Source organism: Melanaphis sacchari, unplaced genomic scaffold, assembly GCF_002803265.2.
Source record: "Melanaphis sacchari strain LSU unplaced genomic scaffold, SCAv2.0 Contig54_pilon_pilon, whole genome shotgun sequence".
NCBI lineage: Eukaryota > Metazoa > Arthropoda > Insecta > Hemiptera > Aphididae > Melanaphis > Melanaphis sacchari.
In genome coordinates, this window is record NW_020271380.1 from 2,507,589 (window position 1) to 2,525,785 (window position 18,197).

The following is an 18,197-nucleotide window of genomic DNA, read 5'->3' on the forward strand; positions in this document are numbered from 1 at the left end:
TTGATATATCCGCCAGGCATGTTTTATTCTCTATGATAATGTTTTCTATAGGTCTATCTGTTTCTTTTTCGCTTTTAGGAGTAATTTCATTATCATTTTTAATATCTATTGATACATTAACGTTTTCTATCGAGGTTTCAGGACATGACATTATTTCAGCTTTGGTCATTTCTTCCATTTCTGCTGTTTCTTGTTCACACGAAATGGGCATTTCGTTTATTAATGTATTTTCGACACTTACCAATGTTTCTTCTTTCCCTTCCAAATTAGTAGTTGATATATCCTTCAAGCATGTTTTATTCTCTATCATAACGTTTTCCATAGGTTTATCTGTTTCTCTTTCGCTTCCTAGTGTAGTTTTTTTATCATTTTCAATATCTATTGTAATTTTTATGGCTTTACTTGAGTTTTTTGCGCATAATATTATTTCAGTGTTTGTTATGTCTTTTATATCTATTGTTTTCAGTACATATGTATTGGTCGTTTCATTTGGATCGTCTGTATTTAAATTAGATTTATTACTATATTGTTTAAGTTCAGTATCTTTTATATTTTCTTCTTCTTCTTTGATTGCTGTAGAAGAGTTTTTTGGTGTTTTGGTGTCTCTCTTAGCTGTCGTTTTACGTTGTATTTGTTCGTGTGCTATATTTTTTATAGTTTCTACAGTTTTTTGATAACTGTGGTTTACAATTTCTACCACAATTTTTTGGTCAAAGGGCGTTACAGATAGTTTAATTAATGTTGAAGGATTGTTTTCAATATTTTCTATATTTTTTTCTAAGTATATTTCAGTTAGTTGTGAAGCATTTATTTTTAGTGAAGTTTCATTTACCTTATGTTTTTCCTTATTTAGTTTCAATGTTATTGTAGGTGACGATTTATTTTGTATTGTATTTTTGTTAATATTTCTATTCATATTATTTACTATTGATTTTAAAGTTGTTAGTTCATTTTTTGTGTTTAATATTTTTGACGAGATATCTTTTCCTTTTTTTAATATCTTTGGTTTAGTAGATGATGTATTGTTTGCTAATTGTTGTTGTGATACTATTTTTACTGGTTTATTTTTATTTTCCAATGTTTCACTCTGATTTTCTGTTTGCTGTATGTTCATTTTTTGTACTAGTAACTGTTTTGCTTCATTGTATGAAGTCAATTCTGACTCATTTTTTAATTCTTTTATTATTTTTGCTGTATTTTTTGAAAAATTTGTCGTATGTATTGGTATTACATCTTTTGAATTTGGTTTTTCAAATATAATGTCCTCAGCTATATTGATTTGTGATATTTTGTACTTATTTTTTTTTTCTATAGTCAGATCTTTAGCATAATTTTTTTCTTTCATGGTTAGCAATTCATTTTCTTGTGTTATTTTTTGTTTTATTGATACATTTTTATTTATAGTCTTATGCATATTACTATTTTCTATAATTTTATTTATTTTTTCTTTTTCAATCATATTTAGTTTTTCTTTTAAGTCGTTTTCTTTAATTTTTAATTTTATTGATTTACTCTCGTTCTTATCATCTACGCTTTGTACAAAGTTATCAGTTATATCATACAATGTTTCATTAATGATTGAATTATTTATTTTCGTTATTTCATTTGTAGACAATATATTTTCTTGGTGTACTGTTTTGTGTTTATCTAGGTCATGTTTGGTGATTATTTTATCATTTATTGTTTTATTTATTTCAATATCGTGTTTATTTTGTTTTATCATTAATTCTGTAATCGTGTTATTATTTTCGCATTTAATTTCATTAGAAGTATTATCTATAGGTTTGATTTCATTTTGATAATCATATTCTATATCTTTATCGATTGTATCTATTAGTTTAATATTTTTTGGAATATTAGTTAGTAAACTATCATTTTTATTTTCATTTGTAGGATTAATACATTTTTTAGACAAGTTATCTATATTGCTATTTATGTTAATTGGCTGTGAAAGAAGTGTTTCAAAGCTTGAACAAATTTCATTGGAATTGTTGTCATGTGTTATGTTTTTATCCTTTGAAAACACAGATAGTATTCGTAACACTTGTATTAAACATTTTTCACAAGCACTATTAGTTATTTTTGTTATAATACTTGCAAAAGGGGTGTTAATATTGTATTTTGCCAAATCGGTAATTTGTTGTATCATAGAATCCTTATTATATGATTCTAACTCGTTGTTTTTTTTTATTGCAACTACAGTTTTTCTACCATCTTCATCAAAACATGATATTTCATTTTGTGTACATGGTTCGTTGTCTATACATTTGATTTCGGATTTATCTATTATAGTTATTGGACTTATAAACGTTTCAGTTTGGTTTTGTTCATGAATATGTGTATTTGTTTTATACGTTTGATTGTGTTTTTCTGCATCATGTAAATTCTTATAATTTAATATTTCCTTCAATAATTCGCTGTTTGGTGATATATTTTTTACTTGAGGTATGTCATTTGTATTTCTAATGCTTTCATTGAGCTTTATTATGGGCTTCTTTATTTGATTACTTTCTGCACCTGTAGAATTTACATAATTTGTCGTATTATTTCTATTGGAAATATCTAAGTTACTCCAAAAATTGTTGTCAGTGAATTTAGTATGCGAATGAATACTAAGTGAATTTAAATCATCGACTTTAGTGTTATAACCATTGTCAGTTTCATTTTTTGGTTGAGTATTCGAATTTGTTGAAATTTCATCGATCAAATCAGTTTTTGGACTTTTTTTGAGTATGTTAGATGTACGTTTATGAACCTTTTTTGAAAAATGTGTACTATTGGATTCAAATTTTGTTACTATGGACTTAACGTCTGTTCGTATAGAGTTTTCTTCAGATTCTGAAAGAATATTTTTACTAAAAGATGGTTTACTGGGTTCAATGACGGGAATACTATTGTCACAGGTTTCAAGAGGTACATGTTTGGCCTTAGCAAATTTAGTTACCATTTTATATTTCTTTGTGCCTAAACGAATTTGAGATCTAAAATTAGTTAAGCTCTTTTCTACCGATATATAGTATGGAGAGCGGCAAATGGATAAACCATTTCGTACAAGTGTTAATGTATAGACTCCTTCAGCAAGTGGTGTGTAAGTAACTTTGATCCGATCTTCATCATAAAAATAATCCATGGGAATTGATTTTGTTTCAATAAAGTTTGTAGGGTTTTGACTTGATATTGTGATTTGACCAATTTCACCTTGACGTCCTTTGAGTCTAATAACGATATTTTCAAAACTATTATCATATTTTGAGTACAAATAAAATTCTGATTCACGTCCAACATTTGCAGTTATCAAACCTAAGCCACGTGCAACATAAGAGTCGTCGACTAAATATTCTATAAATTGGTTGATTTTATTATCTTCTGTGAAATTATCATTAGATGTCAATAATTTAGCACTTTTATTAAAATCATTCACTTTTGGTTCATCTTCTGCAATTAACTAAAAAAAAAAAAAAAATTTTTTATTAAATAATAATATTCTTCTAAGTTATATTATTATTATTATTATTATTAAAAAGATATCTAAACATTATTTACATACTTTATTTTACATAAATTATTTTCTATTTTAGTTGATATACGATATATTTATTGTATATTGATTATATTATAGTTTATTGTCTTTTGGCATATTAAAAATACACTTATTTATAAAAATATAATGCCTAATAATTATGTTATATAACATAACCAGTTCTTTTAAAATAACATCTAAATAAATAAATACAGTTTACTTATATAGTTTATAACAAGCTAACTCAGCCACATATATGTGAAGTAAATTTATATAGGTATAAGAATAATTAAAATAATGAAATAAAAAAATCATTTTTATACAATACTTATTAAAAATTAGAATGTGATTTAAATTTTTTTATTACTTCATTTTTAAACTTACCAGAGGAATGTCAAAGTGTTCTTGGATCTGTCCTTGTACATTAATAACATTTCCCGGCGCATTGTTATTATTCGGATTCGATTCAGATAATATTGTTGTATCTATTGTCACTATTGTAGTATTTTTTTGTCCGTCTATATACAAATAAAAATAACTAAAAAAGGTTCACTTATTGTGTATCAAAATACTACCTATACAACTACAGAATCTTGTATGTTTTAAACATTTCCCAATAACCGAATTCTTCTTTTATTGGTTTGAGTGGTTTTTTTTTTTTTTATTATTAACGGACGTGATTCAACAATAAAATGTAGTCTTACATCGAAAAAAATCACTGTGCCATATGCTATATTATGAAATAACAGATTTGTGTTTACCCTCGTGGGATTTTTAAATATTGTACTCAAATTTTTATGTCTAATACAATGTGTAAATTATGTATTTAGTTTCAATAGACAATGACTTTAAAGTTTGATATAAGACTAATAAAAAAAAAGTTCAATTGTTATTTATACTTATTTTAATATTCCGCATGTTATAATATGACCGTTGATCATGAATCAAGAATTCTTGTATTTGTTAAAAATTATAATGGGCAATAATAAGAGATTCATGTTAAAAATATTTAAAAAATCACCCAATAAGTATAGAAATATAGTTATATCATTATTTGGATATTATTAGATATTAAAATCATTGAAGTACGATTTACTTATAATAATGCATATAATATTATGTAATGCTACATAATGTAATATTATCGGGACCTAATTGAAACTGTTGAAAAACGATTTACAGCTATGAGTATTACTATTATGATATTACTAGATATAGTGATAGTCACTATTCATATTTCTCGATCAAAGACATATAAGAAATATAAATTTTATTTGGTGTTTTTTAAAATCAAACTTTAACGGTTAATTTAGTATAACACTTTTATTAACAAAAGTACATAACTATTCCTAAAAACCATTCCTTGTATAATCGTAAAAATCTACATTAATGTACTTTATAAATATTCTTAGGAATATAATTTTAAATAGTTTTTAACTGTCTACTTTATACATATTATTAACATATTCTAGTTGACTCATTTATAAATATTTATATTTATTTTACGGTAGCAATAATTCTTACACAAGAATATATGTTCTACTCATAGAACATAGTTTTTTTTTTAAGAGATAATATATTTTTGAATTTTTTCTGGCTTATATTGAACTCAAAACACTATAGAAAAGTTGAAAAAAAGTACCTAGTGAACCACCCTGTGTATTATACTTGAATATTATAAGGTTTTAGACATATTTTAATTTTTCTCTCTGCTTTGTCATGAAATAAAGTTTGAAAAATTATTAAAATTAAATATTTAAACAAAATCACTCACGTTTTATATATTTTTTTATCCGTGCAATAAAATAGTTGAGTGATTGGAAAATAAATAAAATCACTGCAATTACCCATGTTAAGATGTTGTGTAATGTTGTTTGTTCTACCATAATCTATTACATGTCAGCTAGAGCCTGGAACAAATATATAATCAATTAAAAATATGAATTTAACACATGGAAATAATACATATTAAATGTACTAGGCATTAGGAGTATTTAAAGTATTAGAACAATTTTGTTAGAAGTTCAGATTATTGGGCTTCATACTTTGCAGTTTCGCATCACGTGATTTCCATCTTGAAGCAAGGTTTATAATATAATATATCGCCTATGCTAGGGTTTAAATTACTTATAAACTCTTTCTATGTAAAATTCCGTCTTGACTAAATATCCTTTATTTTTCATATGATTATTTTTCTGTTCAATATTCCTTTAATCTCTCAATTCTTGTTGATCACATTTAATCTTGTATTGTATTTCTATCCAACACCTTAATTGATGAAATCGACATGTAAAAGATTTAACTCTTATTACTTTAAAAGTATCATTTCGTTGTCCTCGTTTATATGCTCCATTGTTTATTATTCTTATTTTGGAAGTATTTGCATCGGCTCCCTTTTGTCCGCTTTGACTCCCTCCATTCACTTTAAGGTGGCCATATCGGCTCCCAATCAACAACATTTTCTTTCTCATTTACAGGCTAGGGACTGGCTACAGTGAAAAGAAATTCTTTGTAGACATAATTATACTTATTGTAGGCGTTTAAAAAAAATGTGTTGACTATTGTGTTGAATTAAAAAAAAATAAAAATAAATTTAAAAACTAAAAATGTATTGTTTGAACATAACGGACACATTTTTTACATACTCTGCTCTATTAATTTATTAATTTTTTCTTATTTAAAGTGATCTATAAGTTTCTGAATAACACTATAAATATTTTGCTGGTTTTAAGTTTTTTTCCTGGTATTAGTGTTGCGAAGCTTTATATACGTGTCATCTTGTATATGTTTCAAAATTTTCATGAAATTAAAAATGCTCCGGTGAGCAAACACGTGAACTCGGCGTTAAATTTTGCTTGGAAAAATTCACAGCAGTTCGTGGTGTGATCGCTTGTACTTGATATACTATCAGTTCACATTTCTGGATAGACGCAATACGGTCATTTAATCGACGGAAAGGAGTAACAAATCGGAGACGATACAGGCTCATTAACGTATAGCAGGAGCCGATACGGCATCATCCTTTTTTTTCCTGCAAATAAATTTGACAATTTCCTTATAATCCAACTTTATCTCTAAAAATTGATAATTCAAATTGTATTTATAAATTAATTATATTTTTTTGTTAACCTCATTATTGTTTGTGCTTGTTTGGTTATTCTACATGATTAAATAAATTGTGTTAGTTATTTTTAAAAATAACAACTATGTAAATAAATAAACATAAAATAAATTTAGGCTTTAGAATTTTTGCTTTAAGTTTTAACGTATGGCTTAGCCACTATAAAGCATTTTGTAAAACTTAGGTACAATTTCTAGGTATTAACAATGATGGCTTTATCGATGAATAAGAGTATTCTTCTTTTTTTTTTAATTAATTTGTTGCTGCTTATATTGTTTCATATTAATATCTATAAGATACGTATTATTCATAAAAATTATGTAGAATTAAAATTGTTTTAATTTATAACTTATAAATAAATACATCTTATTTTATTAAACAATTATCAGTGCGGTAGTGAATTTTTAATAAAGCGCACTACTCTTATATTCCCTCTATTCAAGTATACGGAAAGGCGAAAGCTAATATTTAATTTAAAAAATAAATTTTTTAATTCCTACGTATTGTTTCTGGAGTAAGTACAATATTTTTTATTACCATGTTCAGTTTATAATATAATTTCATTGTTCTGTAATTTATTTCATCAGTGTTTAACATTTTATATAATCGGGGTTATCTCATTTTTGATGTAAATTTATATTTTTAGTATAGAAACACACATTTTAAATTTATAGTTTTATGATTCACGGTGGCATTATTTTTTTAAAAAATTTTTCTAATCAAAAATAACATAGCTGATTAAGTAAATTTTAATAACACATAATTCATAGAAGTATTTTTAAAATAATATTGGAATTGTAAAATTATTATAATAATTATAAGAAATTTAATACTTAAAATTTTTACGGATTCTATTTTTATTTAATTGATTCGCATTGCTCAACATGATGCCTATTTTTTTTCCTTAGTACACTTATGGATAATAATTTATGACAAACTTTATTAAAATTATTAATTGATTATCTTTTCAATTTGAATGGGGAAAAAAAAACATTGCAATTTGTTTGACTTGAATTCATTGTTTGGTATTTTTATTTTCAGTGTATTAAATTGTCGATTAATTTTTATTTCAGAAACAATTAATGAATAGCGATTGTGTTCAATACATTCAGCTGTAGTTTTGATTTTATTTATGAAGTTTAACTACATAATTAATAATCAAACTTCATCGTTTTTTTTTTAAAAGAAGGGAAAAAATGAAATGGTAAAATTATCAGTATTTATAATAGATTGCCCAAGAGTCAAGAGAATATACGTATAGTAATAACAATATTAAATTAAACAGATAGAGAGATTTTTAATTTTCAGCATGACAAGGTATGTTATTTTTTTCTACTTTCCAATAACCTTTATAAAAAAAGATCTTGACAAACATTTTGAAACGGTTTTATGAATTAAAAATAAATATATAATCGAGAAATAATAGGATTAATTTTTAACTTAGCAGGATCGTATTATTAATTAAATTTTGGTTCTACGAATAGTTGCTTGAAAATCTTCGGTTAGTGTGTTCCTGTTGCGTGATAACTAGTGATTAAAATTACAATATCACGAAAATATTTTAGTTCAAATAATTGCAGAAGGATATAGAAAAAATACAAATCCTTTAATACTGTCATATTTCTATAGGTACATATTCATATTTTTTACCCGATATATTTTTCATACTAGAATACATGTAGATATTCACATAGTTGAGTGTAGTCTTTGAATCAGTTATCAAATAAACTAGGAACATTTGAGAGAATTCATCTCAAAGATTTAAAAAAATGAGCCTTATTTTCGTAGTGCTAAATCTACAAATAAAACGTAAATCAAGGCGAATTTGTAACACAGGGAATAAGATCTAGAAATGGGAAAATAATGAGAATTTTATGGCGCCATTTGGAAAAAAAACGTCACAACGTTTTTGTGTTTTCTGTATGTATAAAGCTTACTTGGTCACCTGCGTTTGGACCTAACTTCGTCGAGAAAATCCTTGTTTTTATATTTCGTCTCGTAAAACGACCGTTTATGATTTTTGAATTGATCTAGAATGAGTGATCTGTTGTGATTGTTAATACCTAGCCTATATATGTAAATAATTAATAAACGACAAAACACATTTAACACACACATAAATACAAACAACTTTCAATAAAACCAGTATTTATATATTATCACCCATGAAGTTATATTACAATAGGAGCTATAGAATATAGAATTAGTCTATTAAATTAAAAATATGAACATTTTATACGTGAATTTATTATGAAAAAATATAAAATTTAAATAATATTATTTGAAAAAGACATTGAATGACCAATAAAAAACAAATAAAGTTATTTATTTTTTTTTTAATGTTAATTATGGCTACGTCGAAAATTTAAATGATTTCTTTTAACACAACGATTTTTATTAATGTGGTAGAAGAAAGCTTTTTTAACGTCATATATAAACACTCAATGATAGTTTCAGTCTCTCTGTTTGGTCTTTAATACTGCTCTATAGATAGTTACACTATTTAAAAATATAATATTTACCATATCTTGATAGAATTTAATAAAAATTTACCAATATAAAATTGCTAATTATATATAATAAGAAGCTGTTATTCAGGAACAAAAGTATATGAGAATACACAAGAATGCAAGCCATTCAAATTTTAGTAGTAAGTAACCATATTATTAGCTATAGTACGAAGTTTACTGAACATAAAAATGTAAGTACTTTTGAAATTGAAATTGACATTTATTTTTATTTTTTATCATCGATATTTTTAGAAAATAAACTAAAAAATGTTAAATGACTATTATATAGACTATAGCTCAAAAAATGTTAAAATATTTTGAAAATGTTATAATTGATTGAGAATGCTAATATAAACATTCGGTGAAAATTTGTGGTTATTGGTTTTTGAGTTAATTAAATAAATTAAAATTGATTTTGTCAAAAATTAATTTTGTATAAAAATGTCAATTTTTTCATTATTGGTTTTTTATATTTCCTGATTATTTTGATAAACACTAGGAATGTTTCTTATTATATGAATATTTTTTTTTCTAGATACCATTTATTAACAAAAACTTTAAGTCTAGAATTCATAATCACATTAATTTTTTACTAAGTATTAAAAGAATTAAAAATACATTCGTTATTGTAAAATCAATACATTCATTGCTCTTATCAGAATTTAAAACAAATATAAAGTGTGATGATTTTCAAAATACTATTTAATAAGTTTATAATTGTATAAATTAATTTTAACCACCAAATTATTGTAATCTACGCAGTTTATAATATGGAGGTTTATACTAACTTATAGAATTTTGTACTTAGAACTATAACTGAAGTATATATTTTTATCTTTATATATATATATTAAAGATTAATTTTATAATTTCCTCGTAACTGTGGCCTACTCTTGGGTATGTCATTAAATATAAATAATTATTAATTTATGTCATCTGTGATCCTATTAGCATGTTCTAAGTCACCGGTCAAATATTCATACAGTATATATTAATATAACGAAACTGTATTTTACGATTACTAGTTAAATACAACGCAAAAAACATTAACGTCCACGATGTTGGTACAAAAGAATCGGTATTTTTCTTTTATTTTTTAAAGTTTATTATATTGTTATATTAAACGTGTAATTTACGGCATACGCGGTTAACAGTTATTACATTTATGTATACCCCGCGTACCACAGGTTCCACAGTTGTACGTATTATTGTTTTCTTCGTATAATTTATAGTTTTATACGCGCATACACATTGTTCAGAACTATCATAGTGTTATTTGTATAGGTACCTATGAACAAATATTTTACAAGCGTATCAACGCTGAAAACGATGTACTAACACACATATACACATACATGTTAAAACTATATAATATATGTGTGTGGATTGTGGTTTGCAGGTTGTGCGTGTGCGTATGTGTATGTGCGCGCGTATTCATAGGTTTTGTAAATTTATCGATTTCATTTTCTTGAAAATATCGCAATATTGTATATTATCATATAGGTTGTACTTGTTTCATGACTATTAACTTGGTTAAGTCTTATGAATGATCATAATATGAAGTAAAATACAAATGTACCATTGAAAAGAATAGTAAGTTCTTATTTTGTATTACAATATCGGATATTTATAAATATACATTGAGGTATCTTAATTTTAGTACGTATAACCATTAATTGTTTTATAGTTTCAAGATTTCCGTGTTTGTACTATTTAAATTAGCAATATAATATAACACTGATCATTACACACGGTTGTCGAGTGCAGCGTGGAGATCTATATAAGCCGAGAAAATAATAATGCAGGTACCATCTGTTACTCAAATAATTATTGATAATACTACTTATTATTTTAAATTGTAATAAAATTAATGCTATATTGTTTGATCGAGTTATCATTTCATTTCATAGACACCGGGGTTTATGGAGAACTATAATATAATATAATTATGTATAACAACAGTTCCCAAAGTATGCGACGTGGTATCTTTACAAGGGCGCCGCATTGTGCAGTGATATGCAAGCTTATGTGTGTATAAATTAAGTATAATTATAATTGAATAAATATTTTCATATTACCTATTACAATTTTTGATAGTTTTTATTAATTTTTTTTTCTGATAAGAGAAAGGCGTCCTAAGGGAATCTTAATTTAAAAAGAGCGCCATGAGTCAAAAAAGTTTGGGAACTGCAGATGTATAATAAAATTTCAGATTCGAGTCATACTTATCATATACCATATTATTATGTTTGGTATTTATACATGTTACCGCCGAAAAAACTCAATACATTTTCTGTATACATGACCCACGACGATGTTAGTACTTTTTTGCATTAAAAATTGACCTTGTCATGTACTCGTATTTACCAGGTACCTATATAAGTTTTTGATAAGTTGAGTAATCCGATCGTATAATAGTTCATTTAAAGTTTATGTACGATAGTTTAGGATAGTTTTCCATACTCTACATGACTTATTCCATATGACCTACCGTTCGATAGACCTAACAAATCCTTTTGTAAAGCACCACCGCTCATACACGTTAATATTACCTAGTGCATAGTGCATAGATTTATTTTCATCCTTCAAAATCAATAATTGGATAATACACACACACACACACACACACACACACACACACACACACACACACACACACACACACACACACACACACACACATACATTCAATTTGAAACAGTTTATTTATCACTACTATATTAATATCATATAGTCGTTTTCCTGGCTATTATTTTCGGGTTTTTCAATGATTTTTTTTTCCTTGGACTAATATTTTAGCCTATAGGTAAGGTTTAATAATATATAGTCATTCTTGGCCCGTTCCGTTTTTCATTCCAATGAGCTGTAACGGTTCTATACATGCAGCATCCGGATAATTGTTCACTGACCCGGGTGATAATGATGAAAAGAAGATCAAATACTATACTGAACAGGAAGCGAAATCAACCCCACCCGTCTACCGCTGCTAATACCACTACTACTATAACGGTACGTGATCTGCGAACAGAGTGTTTGTTCCAATTAACGTGTGCTCGACGGCGGGTGGTGCGGCGTACGAGTCTCCTGTGTAGTGTATAAAATAAAAAGTAAAAAAAACAACGCCATTTTGCATTTCAATTTTTCTTTCCAGCTGTCTGCAGCCACCGAATGAACCACTGTGAATGTTAACTCGCGTTGATTGACCCGCTAGGACGAGAAGCGTAGTGGTACGCAGGAGATGGAAATTAGTGTTTGTGTCTGTCGGTGGCGGCGGTGGTGGCAGAAAAGAAAAGAAACAAAAAAAAAGGAAACAAAAAGAAAAGAAAAACCGTTTCTTCGCAAAAAAAGACTAAAGCAATAGGCGGATAACGTGTGAAGAGCGCGTTTGACTTACGAGGATATTATGATCATTATTTGCCCACTAGAAAACGATTTTTCCTTCTAACGTCTTTGTAACAAATCAAAAAAGAAAACGTCTATATATAATACAAACATGGAGAACTATGGTGCATTACAAACATACCGTTTCGTTCATAAAGTCGTTATAGTTGAGCTGCGTATCGCGTATTAAAATATCGAATGTACCTATGATATAATAACTTATATACTTACTAATTTTTCATGTCCGGAAATTTGTTCTTAAACGAATTTGTCCGAAACTAAACTCATTTTACTCTGCAGGCGTTGTGCTTAAATTTTAAAAGTTACATTAAGTTTCATAGTAGTTCCTCTTAAGTTCTGTATTATATTATGCATCTACTTTTATATGTATACACGCGAAGTACTTTGTTCTTGGTTTTTTAACGCTTACAAAACGATTAAATACCTACATTTGTAGGCACATAATGGAACAAACTGTAATGCGACTTTAAACGATTAAAAGCTAACTTAAAATTATCGAAAATCATTGTTTAGTATAATGATCGATCGAAAGAAACATGATAAGGCTATATAAATTATTTGAGATGTCTACGAAGATATTGTGTACCTGCTTGCGTTTGTCGAACATAATTTTGGAATTGTTGTTAGATAATATATAAAATTTGAATGTCGTTACTTAAACAGAAAATATTTGGGAAAACTTATAAAACTAAAATTTTTAAACACGAAACTATAAAGTATTTTTATAGTCACCGTGAAAAAGGTAAATGTTTTTTTTTCAAGAAAACTAAATATGAAAAGAAACGTGTTTAAATAAACCTTTGTCTGAATTATTAAACAACTGTGAGTGCAGGTGGAAAACGTTTAGTTATTACTTATTCGTGAGTGAATACACAAAAAATATGGCAAGTTATTGTGATATATTTTAAGGAGTGTTTACTTGAAAGATGCATTTTGAGTTATTGTTTATGGAAAATTGAATGTTTTTTATAATGTATAATGACGATGTCTATTTAAAATTAAAGTTAACAATTTTTTTTTTTTTTTTTTAATTCTTAAGTTTTTATATATTAAAAAGGTTATGAAATTATCGTTACATCGTTGGTCATAATAAAAACAAATTTCAATATAGCCTTCTTATAGTTATTATTAAAAGACAGAGTTATGATATTTTCATATCCTAAATAACTTTGTTATGTTATAAAGAACTAATATTAGAAAATAAGCTGAATACTAATATCAATATATATTAGTTTCATAGTCAAGCGAATTTAACTGAACACATATTTCGACAAATTCATTGCAATACTAAAATTAAAATAAATTAATATTTAAATTTTATATGGATTGTCTAAGCTTTTTTACTTCTTTAAATTTTTAAAATAAAGTAAACATATAATTTTAGTTTGTGATTAACAGGGTTGTTTTTATATTTTTTATATAATCGTTATAATTAAATACCTATTTATTTATTTTTTTTATTGATCTTATTTAAGCCTAGCAACTAAGGCCATTAGCTGTGGATAGGAACAGTAGATTTTTTGTGTAGGGTTTGTTTGTTTAGTAGGGTTGGAACACTTGTGTGTGTGTGCACCATAGATTTGTCACTAAGAACCCGGGTGGTCACCCATCCAAAAGCTAGCGACGTCGGCTGATGCTTACTTCAGAACACATTAAAGACTAAGGCCAACCATCACTCTTCACCAGGCCCCTAAATTTATTTTATAATTACCCCTAGTGACTTAATTATTATAAAGTTTTTGTTTTAAATTAAAATTGTGTTACAATTTAATAATAATATTGACATTATAATTTATAGTGAAGTGTACAAATATAATGTTTGTCTACATATGAACCCCCAAGTTGATTCTTCAAAATATTTTAAAAGTAGAACTATATAGTTTAATTTTGTTGTGCATTCTTCAATTGTTAAGAATACATATTAAACACTTGATTTTTTTTGAAATTTTACTAACACAGGAATAATAAAAACCTATTTTAAGTTTTATAACAAAATTCTTATGTTAGCAATAATAACTATATATTGTATTTTATGTTTTGAACAATTTAACATTTTATAGTTAGCAAATTTTGGAATTTAATAATGTTGCATTATAGTCTTTCGGTTCCATTTAAATAATAAAGAAAATATCAAATGACAAAATAAGTCATGTTAACTAGTAATTTCAATACTTGATATTGTACATATAATTTTTTTTTGTACAATTAGCTAGTTCATGAAATTAATGACTATATTGTATCGTCGATGTTTATGAAACCATAACACGATAAGTGTAAACAAGTTTTTAATCAGTTTTTGAAATATCGGTAGAATCACAACACATGAATATTATCTATTTCGTTAAAAAATTGATTTTACTTAATAACTAAGGTGAATTCTTAATAAAAAATACAGATAAGCGTAATAATAATTTATACTAATTTCATATAAACTGTATGTGACAACAGTAATCGATTTTAACTTTATCATAATGCCACAAATCTACGTAATAACATAATTAATATATTTTTTTGTTTTAGACACGATTTGTTTTTTATTTCATTATTAGATTATGTATATCATCATGAAGTTTTGTCTGTTTTATGGCTGAACGCGGGTAAAGTAAAAACAATTTGACGGAGAAAATATATTATGAGCTCAGCATCCGAACGATTCGTTTGAACTTCCTCAAACGAAGGTGTAAGAATCATTAATATAAACATATATTCCGTTACCTACTATGATAAACCTATATCTGGGCGTCACAGAGGTCTGGGAAAAGTTAACTTAGCTTTTAATGAAATATTCAACTCCCTTATTTATGTATTCGCTTTACAAAATCCTTTGCGCCAAATGGATCATTGTAATAAACGTTTTCATTGAACGCGGTAAGTTTCAGTTTCATTATACATCATGATAAGTTTTACAAGTTCTGCAAAATCATCTGCCTCGAGGGACGTCATTTGCCTCAGTATATTAGGTTATTTGACATTACGAGTGGCGCGTAATCAAATGGATACAACGTCGTTAGTATTCATATAAATCTATACATTCCAAATTTTGTATACTTGGTTGGATATAATAATATAATCTATGTATACACACACGTTATTATTTTTATTTTTTCCTCGATCAAACAGGGTAGTTTATCTTAAATATAATTTATAGGATATTGTGAAGTCTCGCGTTATGTGGGCATAGTATGTTGGTTTAGTCGAATTTTGGTATGCAAGTCACATATAGTGAACTTTTATATCTCACGTTTGTACCTGGTATAGTAGAGAAGTTACGAGAATTAAACATAAATCTCATTTCACATAATATACACATTATAATATGCATTTATCTTCAAATAATTTTCAAAAGGTATTATAACAATTTAGACATTTTAGAAATTTCATTAAACTAAATAAAACTATACTAGATTTTTTTCTATTAATTATGATTTGAAAATAATAATTTTAATATTTTGGTATAAATTATTTATTGATAATGCGTCTGTATACAAACTAGTAAAAACTAATGTATGTATAATAAATGATAGAAATTAGAAATGGAGCTATAATGGTTTTAATAATTATTTTCCAGCGGAAAATAATCATGAGTTACTATAATAATGTTTTACCTATCTTTATATTTATATTATTAGTGTGAAACATTATTATTGTTTAGCAATAAAAATTAGAAATTTTTTTGACTTAAGCAAATAAAAAAAATAAAATAATATTTTAACTAATATACCACATATATAATATTATGTTGTATTAAAAATTCGTTATAATTTTCTATTAAATTGTTTTTATTTGTCAGTTTGACGACCATAATGTTATGGAAATATTAATGTTTATATTTTCAATCAGCTGTGGAGATTCCAAGGATTTCCAATACTATGTCAAACATATTATGTAATAAATATTGATTATTGAACACATAATGATATGGAACGATTTTTTTTAATTTGTCAGTGATTTATTCATTATTATTAGATATTAAATAAACAGTGAAAACGGTGTTGCAAAATTGTCCAATAACTGCAAAAAACTAATTATTTTATTAAATTGAGTCTTTTTCAAAGTTTTGTTTAATTATATTTACATATTTTAACAATAGTGTTGAGTCAAAAAAATAATATATAATAAATCAAAGCGCTTATAATTATCATAGATTATTATTTACGTTTATACGTAAAATATGATCTCATGTAAATAAAACATTTTTTTTTATTTGAAAATGAATTTACAAATTTATTTATAGAACTACATAAAGTACATGATAACAACTTAAGAAAAATATTTTAGTAATTTTAACTCAATTTAACATTTATTTGCTGATTGTTGTATATTTTAAAATTAGTACTTTGCGAATCCTTCAATATTTTAGTGTCATTCATTTTCGTCCTTTGTGAAACCAAATTAAATTCTTAGAATGGTTTTCAAATATTTTTATATATTAATCATTTATAATATTATTAAACCTATTATAAGAGTAATTATGTTTATGTAAGTCTAATAGACAGCTAAAAACTATTGTTAAGAGTTTATATTTACAATTTGTATTATTATTGTAATACTATATATTGATATACTTAAATCACCGTAATTTTTAACTCGAAATTTAAAAGAATATTTTTTGATTTATTAAACTTTATATATTATGAACTAAAAATAGTTCATTAGGTTTGAAATATATGATATATATGGTGTATAAAAATTAGAATAGAACTATTATTTAGTTTATTACCTTTTGTACTTCCACAATATTTTTATAAATTACAAAAGTTATAATATTATATACAATATACATACATATATATATATATATATATATATATATATTATTAAAATAATTTATTATTATAATCGATATAGATAATTCATAAATATTGTAAGTCTACGATACTTGATACGTGAAAACTGTTTAAAGAGCATAAAAATAATTCATTTATTACCGAGTTGTATAAACTAAAATAAAATAAAATGAATTTATTATGAGCTAATAGTCTCTCGAATACGATTTAGTGATCCATGGTTGGCTTATTAAAGTTTAATGAACCGTTAAATGAATCAATTTTTTTCATGCGACATGGCGTAAATGCTTGAAACTACAGTCCCAACTTAAAATTTTCAAAAATCAGAACTAGAATAAATGCACGATTAAAGAGTACAAGGAACAGATAGTGATTGGCGAGTCATCTTATAGTACGTATTATTACTACGATAGCGCGATACGTATGAATACACGTAAAATAATGTAATATCGTTTCTAACACGAAACAAGTTAAAACTTACCAGATGTAACGATGTCGGTGGTAGTGGTGGTGACGGCGACGTACAGGCCGTTGTACCACAACGATTTATTACTATGTATACGTCGTGTGTCTTCGATTGTGTCGCCAACCGACCGACTAATCGCGCAGTCCAGTCGCATCGGGCTAACGGCGCGATATTATTGTTAATTTATTATTATATTAACACAACACCACTCGGCTAGAAAAGAAACCCCGCCTAAACGCGAGTTTCGCCGCCTTACGGGACTTCCTCTCGACCGACCATCCCCCACGTCACTTCCGTTAGCGATCGACCTCTCCCGCCAGGATTCGGTTAATGCTGCCCAAGGACGACGCCACTGTCAAATGTGTTGATGTGAAATGTGGGTATTGTTGAC

At 26.3% G+C, this 18,197-nt stretch overlaps 1 protein-coding gene across 1 annotated transcript in view; it reads right to left on the bottom strand.

Annotated features, from left to right (window-relative positions):
• LOC112599793 (protein PFF0380w-like) overlaps positions 1-17,884 on the bottom strand; it is a 19,329-nt gene extending 1,445 nt beyond the window's left edge. Inside the window, exons 1-5 of the mRNA XM_025346856.1 lie at positions 17,822-17,884; positions 5,295-5,430; positions 3,905-4,038; positions 1,513-3,445; positions 14-498 (exon numbers count right to left, since the gene is read on the bottom strand). Of these exons, the coding sequence (XP_025202641.1) occupies positions 14-498; positions 1,513-3,445; positions 3,905-4,038; positions 5,295-5,406 (2,664 nt within the window). The 5' untranslated portion in view covers positions 5,407-5,430; positions 17,822-17,884. The remainder of the gene's footprint in view (positions 1-13; positions 499-1,512; positions 3,446-3,904; positions 4,039-5,294; positions 5,431-17,821) is intronic.
• Between the last annotated feature and the right edge of the window lie 313 nt (positions 17,885-18,197).